This window comes from Thunnus maccoyii, chromosome 9 (genome assembly GCF_910596095.1).
Source record: "Thunnus maccoyii chromosome 9, fThuMac1.1, whole genome shotgun sequence".
NCBI classification, from domain to species: domain Eukaryota; kingdom Metazoa; phylum Chordata; class Actinopteri; order Scombriformes; family Scombridae; genus Thunnus; species Thunnus maccoyii.
In genome coordinates, this window is record NC_056541.1 from 14,700,696 (window position 1) to 14,709,037 (window position 8,342).

The window sequence follows — 8,342 nt, forward strand, 5'->3', positions numbered from 1 at the left end:
ACTGAGAAAGTTGAGAAGCTCCATAGTGGCAGAGTTGGGAAGCAATTCACCCTGAGGCTCTATATATTGCTGGAGCAGTTTCAGTTGACATGCCTTTTCTCAGTGTTGCATGGACATTGAGGGCAATATTTATGGACCTACATGTGGAGGTGTTGATTCCCATTTTTAAAAAAGGAAAGCACAGAGTGTATTGTGAAATCTTACTGCTGAATCTCCCTTGGAAAGCTTATGGAGCTTAGCCTAAAGACAAAGCTCCATCTTCTTCATTTATGCGTGAAGAGCTCTGTTTCTTATATTTCATCAGCTCTACACATAGTTTAAGTTCTTTGTGCTGTGATGGAAGAATGTGAAAAGAGGTCAAAAAGTCTGAGAATGAGTGCAGCTATGGAGAACAATGAATTAGGACTGGGCAATGAGGCAATATTATATCGATATTGTGATATGAGAATAGATATTGTCTTAGATTTTGGATATTATAATATTGTGATATGGCATAAATGTTGTCTTTTCCTGGTTTTAAAGGTTGCATTACAGTAAAGTGATGTAATTTTCTGAATTTGCCAGACTGTTCTAGGTTTTCTATCAAAAATTTAATTGTGTAAATATTTTGTTAAAGCATCAATTGTCATCCCTACAATATTGTCACAATATTGATATTGAGGTATTTGGTCAAAAATATCATAATATTTGATTTTGTCCGTATCGCCCAGCCCTAGAATGAATATTATTTTATCATTCAGTTTGCCCAGGGATTGTATTTCAGCCAAGTAGGGTTTTAGTGACCAACATTCCAGTTATAGGTAAAGCTTATTTTGTCAAAATGATGCTCAAGATTGTCCAAGGGTGAAATATTCTTTTAAAAGGGAAATAAGCAAAAGGTAAGCAAGGTTGAAAAAATGTAAGAAACAGAGAAAGGAAAGAGGAGGCACACATGCTGATGGAAAAAAAAAAAAAAAAAAAGGTGTGGGGGAGGTAAGAAAGAAAAAAGCTTCCAGTAACTAGTAGAGCTTGGTGCTGATGTAGTTTTTGTGTCCTCGTGTACTCTGATCAAATCTGTGTTACCCTCTGGTGGTTACTGCCTTTGGAACTCGCTCATTGAAAACATGACCTGTCAGGGGCAAAGTCAGACACTATGTCTGTAGCCCCCCCCCCCCCCTCCCCCCTCCGCTCTGTCTGTTCTTTTCTGCTCGACTGGCTTTTGTTGTGATTGCACAACATTTCTCAGCGAGCAGATTTCTGTCAACATTTATAAAGGTTAAAGCTCTTTCTACTGCCCTGCTAGCGCTGGTACCACCTCCTCCTCTCCACCTTCCTCATTTCATCTCCCACTGCTTTCTCTCCCTCTCTGTCCATTAGTACTCTCCTCCCTTATAGCATCACCAGCTTTTTACTATCTTTGTCATGAAGTGAATTCTTAACTTTCTATTATTTGTTGTCCTTACTACTTGTTTTACTCCACATCCCTCCTCTGCTACATTCTTCTGAAATCATGTCTGGTCTACTGCGAATGAATGTGAATGTATTTTTCTCCACATTTGACCTTCCATCCACATTAAACCAGCAATATCAATCCGTCTTGGCATTTTCAAAAGAAGAGTCTTCTTTTGAAAATGCCAGTTTTTCTTTGTAATTTTGACAGAATGGAGTGAGCTTTTCAAAGCTGCTGACACATGATTGTCAACTTGTCTGCCTCTCAGATATTGCCAAAGTACTTATACTTGGCAGCAATGTCAAGAGCCCAACTTTTTGTCACCTCCAGCTCTCTGTGATTTCTTGTTTTGAAAATCAGTAAACCCAACCATACAATGAAAGTGTTGTCAATTACATGTTTTTACTGTTTCTGTTGTCAAACAGCACAGGTATAATAGTAAATTGATTGAGGGTGTCAGTATAGCAGCCCACAAATTACTGTTTTCTTGGTTAGCTTGTAGCTTGCAAGACCATCAATCAAATCATGATTTTATACCTGTGAAGTTCTGTTGTCAACAGACACCAGAGCATGGAAAGAGAAGTAACTTACACCCATTTTGCATATTCAGCTTTATTAAAAGGCAGAATAAGGAAGAGGAAGAAAACAGAAAGAAGACTAAACAGGGTATCCAGTCAAAACTGTCCATCTATTCAACTGCGTTCAACTGAAAATGTATCCACATTATTGTGTCATTCAAAGATGAGTGAAAAAACATTCTGACTTGTTTCAAGCTACATCAGTTGGGCTGTTCTGGTAGATTAAGCTCATTTTGTTGTATTGATTTTGGTCACATCTGCATAATGTTTCTTCAGACTTCATTCTCTCTTTACCTCTAATATTCGATTTGAGTGAAGTTTTCCATGCCAAAGCAAATGGACCCAATTGAAGTTCAGTCTTTTTCACGTTTGTGTTTTCAGGTTTTATTACAGCTACTTGTAAGACCCACATAAAAAACAATGTTGCTCAGATGGCGGTGACTTTGAGACAATGCAAGAACCCTCTAGACTCCAGAGAAAATTAAAAAATAAATTAAGATTAAATGTTGATCCGCAGTACATGTTGCATATTTATTGATCGTCAAGGTTGATCGATAAACCATGTAGACTCCATGATTTACGCCCCGTGGGCCTCCCTGTACCTCGCTGTCACCTTGAACCATCCGACTATTTATTAGCTTCCTCCCTTTAATAAATCTTTGTTGCTGGGTTGAAGAGAATAGTTATTTTAAGTATTAATGTTTTTTTCTCTCCAAAATATACATTTCACCTAATTTTTGACTGTTTCAAGTAGAATTGTTAATTATCTCATTTGGTGCTAAGATAAAGCTGATATAAGATGTAGTCACCGGTCAGCATGACACCAGTCCAACCTGGAGAAGTCTCTGTGTATGTTTCAATATTGTCCTTCACTGGACTAACAAACAAATAGAGCTAATGTATGGTGAAATTCATAAAATACATTTCAGCAGCATAACATTGAGACATTTTACTCTGATTAGCCAACAACATAGTCTATAAAATTACCTTTTGGCTGTGAGAAAATTATTATTGTGGTGATCACCAGAGGAAATGCTATAATTCCCTGCTGTAGAAAATGAGGGACTATAAACCTGGTGGCAAACATTGCCTTTAATAAGCCTGTTAATGGTTATCCTAAGTGTATCATCTGCTGGTTGCTTTCTTTATATGATTAAAATCTCTGCTCCAATTTGTTTCCAAAATGAGAGCAGAAACTGGGGCCTTCCAAACCTGCCAAAAATATTATTTTCCTTCCCCGCAGACACACACAGATGCTGAAGCACACAGTATCTTCTCACAAACACAGCGTTCACTGTGGCTTGCAATAGCCAGGAGGGATGGTAATTCAGGTGCTGTCCTAAATAGTGTTGCTATGATTTGAGACCCAGGGTGGTAGGGAACCTGTTGCCTTAGGCAGTGTCTCTGCTGCTTTTCTATATGGTTGGGCCATTTTATACACGTGTTGCCATTTTTTTCTTCTTAAACACAGTTTCTGTGTTTACAAGCTTTCTTGCTTGCAGTCATTGAAATGATGGATTGTGATTGTTTCTTTGTTTATCATATGTGCAGTGAGTAAATCACATTACTTCAATGGCCCAAGGTGTTTGCACTGCTGCCATGACATTGGTATACACATTAAATCTCTCACTATTTTCACCTCTCACCAGTTATTTAGAGAAACAACATTCCCTCTTTTTAAAAATAAGAAAAAAGGTACAAGTTATAAAAAAAACAAACATTCATTCACAGATGAAGCAGAACAACTCCTGAATTATTCAATCATCATAATGGGCCCAGAAAAGTGTTACCTGTGGCATTTTCAGTAATGACAGCAATTACTATTGCAGAAACCAAATTGAAATTCTTTTATGGTCCTACCATACGTCTTTGTATGAACTCATCTCATAATCTACTCCTTGTAATTGCTGTAAAGCATTGTGAGGATACTGGATAAGCTTTTGATACGTATTTGTTGATGGCTAAAATATTTATTTCTAGTCCTATTTTATTATTTTCACATTTGTCTGAAGCATATTTCCTGAATGACGGTGGCTTGTCGCTACATGACATTCAGCCCACTTCCAGACAGACAACACATGGGGCAGACGAGCAGCTTCTTAATGACTAATGTGCATCAATCTGGTTAATGATGATGGTGACTTTGAGGACTTTGAGGAAAGGTGACTCAACAGTGTTTCACAACAAAAAAGGCTGCAACAGTTGCTTTTCAGTAACAAACAGTTTTTCAGTAACAAAGTGTAGATTTCGGAAACTGGATCAGTCAATGTTTAATCACTTTGAATTATATTTTTCCAGAACATTTTCTGTCAAGGGCTGTACAGTATCTATGTAACATATGTCAAAGTATGAGCTTAGATGACAAAGCACCTGCCACATCTTCAAGCCACGTTTGCACCTCTGATGACCACCTCTGACACATTCTTTACAAATCTTTAATTTTCTGTAATCACTTGCGACATGTGTCACAATTAGAGATGCATGTCAGTGTCTGTGTTATCCATAGACCCATGTTCCTCGTGTCATTCCATCTGTCTTGCTATATTGGAGTGAGATATCAGCCTCCTGCCCCATCAGTGTGTGTGTGTGGTTCTAATGAGCTCAGAGTCCTGACAGGCTTTGTCTGGATGTGACTGTGGCTTAGCCTGTCAGTCCCTGCTGAGAGAAGCAACAGGACCCAGCACGGTTGACTGTGTCTGGCCCATCTTCATAATTCATGATTTTTGCATTGTGCGCATGAATAGGGATAATGATATAATTCCAGTTTCAATTTTGAAGAATAATTTCATGAGCCTTACAGTATGAACATCTATATAATTTGTCACTTGAGACTAGTGTTATGAAGCAGCAGTTTATTGTAAACTAATCATATTGTCACATTCAATTTGAGACAAAAACTTTGACAGTAATCCTTGGCAATCTAAATCAATTAGCTATTATCCAACAACTTCTTAATGGTGAAATCTTTTTTGCAGGAAATAACTTGCAGTAGGTTTGTGAGATTCATGTTGGAATTTAGAGCTATATGCCTATTTAGACTTTAAATCAACTTGCCTAACTGGTACTTGATGTACTAGGGTTGCAAATAGCCTAACTATTTTCTTTATCAATTCCATAGGGTGAAAATGGTGAAATGGTGAAAAATGGCCATTAGAATGTCCTACAGCCCTAATTAATATCTTCAAATAGCTTGTTTTATCCAACCAACAGTCCAAATCCCTCAAAAATATCAATTTCCTATCATAAAAGACAAAGACGAGCAGCAAATCCTCAAAACTGACAACCTGGACCTAGGTAATGTTTGGTGTTTCTGTTTGAAAAGTGACTAAAAATAGTTAATTTAATGTCAATCTAGTAATCGATGAATTGACAAATTTTGCTAGCTCTTAATTTATTTGAATATAATATCCGTGCTAAAAATTAAATTTCTCCATACAAATTTTTGGCCACTACTATGTTAACTTGGGAAACTGATACATCCACAAAACAACCACCCAAAAAAGTAATTTCCAAAAATAACTATTCTAAAATAAGTTAAAATTTAAAAAGTAAAAGGGGTTTTCTTATTGCCCTCTACTGTCTCATGTAGTGGCTTCATGAAATTGCATCTGACATACAGATCATGTTTATGCTGAAAACTAAACCCAGTCTTTCAGCAACCAGCAGTAATGTAGGTAATGACAGAGTACCGACCAATAATTACAGTATTGGGGATCAGACAACATTCACTAAATGTATAACATGAATCCAAGCAAGAAGAGAAGCCAAATCCAAACTTAAGCGTTAGTTTCAAGAGATGAGACACTCTGGAGAGAACAAACTATGTCAGGTGGATGTTGTAAACACAGAAATTGCTCATATAATGAAAATAATTATTTTGGCTCACAAAAGAAGGCTTTAAAGTGATAATAACAGGTCTGTTGCCTGGAGGTACTCTACAAGCATTAGTGTATGAGATTGATTTTCTTTTTCATTGCTTCTTTTCAGAAAACAGAACGGTACTTAGTTTTTTTAAATTTCCAACATGACTGGTACTTTGCCCTTCAGTGTAAATGGCAGGTTTTGACAGGATTCTTCACAGTAATTTATAGAAAGTTTCCACTTTCCAGTCTGGTCTGCACAGAGTCCAGACTCTAAGATTTTGAAATCTCAAGGACCCTCATTTGTGAATCATGCAGACTGTGTGTTGTGCGTAAACCATATGTAAGCTTATCTGTAAATATAGAATCAGATTAATGGACATGTGAAACTCCTTGTGGTAGAGAAGTGTCATCATGGGTAAATGGATTCCAAAAACACAGAAACTCAAAATACTATTTTAGCCATGTCAACATAATTGATAGATGGTTGTCAACCATGGTACAGTACCTGAATACATGCTTGACACTCTACCCAGTGTTGCTGCAGAGATAATCTAGTGTTTTTAGTTGGGTTTAATGGAAATTGAGATATTTATTTGCTCTGAAATCAAAATGTTTTTCAGAATGGGTTTCTTTTAGGGTGAAACTCACACAATTTGCTTCCATTATTCTTAATTAAAGTGATGTTCTTTCATGTTTCAACAGTTAAAAGTATTGCAGCAGTTAAAAACTAATTGCACATTACTTTGCAGCTTCAGAGTGTCACAATCAGGGACGGTGCCCTTCACAGACATGCCACCAATAATTGCAGCTATTTTGTAATCTACAAATGACACTGAAATGGTACTCTTCCCCCTCTTGGCACTGATTTTTTTTTTTTTTTTTTTTTTAAAGAGAGACTTGCCATCACTTTAGGGTCACTTTGATAATTGAAGCCTCCATATCCTTGTCTGTGACCTCAGGGACTGCAAATCACAGGGTTCAAACACATCTATTAAAGGAAATACTCATTGAAATCATTTTGTCTTTCTGTCTTATCACCCACCCCATCTAAACATCCCATCCTTTTTGCTTTCCCTCCCACTCTCTCTTTTTGCCCTGCTACTTTTCACCAGGCTGTGTTTGATGTTGATAAGACAAAAGGCCTGACTCTGATAGAAGTTTGGGAGGGACTCACTCCTGAGGATATCAAGGCATGCACTGGCACACATTTTGAGGTGAGTAACATAACAGATTGGTTACCAGCATTATATTTTAGTTTCTGACATCAAGGATTGTAACCATGTGTTGTGTTCCATCTGGTGTCTTCTAGGTGTCACCCAACCTGAGAGCCATGCAGCAAATCTAGAAGGGCATGCAACGGATATGAAAGGGGTTTTTCAGTTTGTGTCATTTCATTTGTCTGATAAACAGCCGCTCATTTAGTAACACGAGACAGGTAAAATAAGCTTACAAAACACAAATGTTCAGGTTCAGGTACTTGGTAATCAGCATCAAGCAATCAGAAGGATTTAGTCACCACTAATATTAACTGAATGTGATGTAAAGGTTCCAACATGCACGGTTATTTTTGATCTGACAAACAATCGGGGAACATTACATTGTTGCCTATTAAACCACTGAGTTATTGATTTTCACTTCTGTTTGTACAGCTATTGCCAAATAATGCCTCTGAAAATAACATTTAAAACAGGTATTATTCTCTATATGTTCTCTAAAATAAATGCAACTTTGCTAGTACTATGAACAAAAAATGATAGAAAAACTTAACAAATACTTCATCTTGTAAATCATATTTACTGCAATATCAATATGTTACTGTAACAAGGTAAAGGGAGCTGAAATGTTTTGAACTTAGAAAACAAATGTAGGTCAGGTGAATCCTCATTAAGCACCGAAGGAAATGTGTATGTAGTTACGTAAACTTGTGCTACACCAAGTAATAAAAAGTACTTGGATTGGACATCTAATATTAGATATATTTTTGTGTTGTTTTTCATTTGGAAAAGTAAGGTAGATGTAGTTAAAACATCTGAAGCATGTTTTAATAATCACCTCTGCCACAATGTCAAACTGTTTGAACTATGTCTGTCTTTCTTCTCTCAGCCTCAGAAATTTCAGTCGGAAGGCATACCATACATTTCAGAAAATATGAAGCCTTAACATTTTTTTACTCAGAAATGTGCTCTTCCCCTGCCTTTGTACATACAATAAAATACAACCTTGTGTGCTGAGTGGAACAAGCAGAATTTTATCTTTTTTTGTCTAAATCTCATTATTTCTGCATAAAAACAACCTTAAAAAGCAGCAATTGTTCTCTTATGTGTTCGGCTCATCAAATCACACGTTGATTGAAAGCAAATTACTGCTTTGAGAGTGATGGCTTCTGACACTCTACAGGTTAGAGCTTTCTATATATGGATGTTGGGCTTGCATTGACATTCTTGATGGGATGTCTCCACTCGAGTAGAGAGG

The 8,342-nt window shown here is 36.9% G+C and overlaps 1 protein-coding gene across 1 annotated transcript in view; it reads left to right on the forward strand.

The window, feature by feature from the left end:
• Nucleotides 1-8,121, forward strand: part of oxct1a (3-oxoacid CoA transferase 1a) — a 47,721-nt gene extending 39,600 nt beyond the window's left edge. Inside the window, exons 16-17 of the mRNA XM_042421996.1 lie at nucleotides 6,983-7,084; nucleotides 7,180-8,121. Coding sequence (XP_042277930.1) covers nucleotides 6,983-7,084; nucleotides 7,180-7,215 — 138 coding nt within the window. The 3' untranslated portion in view covers nucleotides 7,216-8,121. The remainder of the gene's footprint in view (nucleotides 1-6,982; nucleotides 7,085-7,179) is intronic.
• The last annotated feature ends 221 nt before the right edge of the window (nucleotides 8,122-8,342 follow it).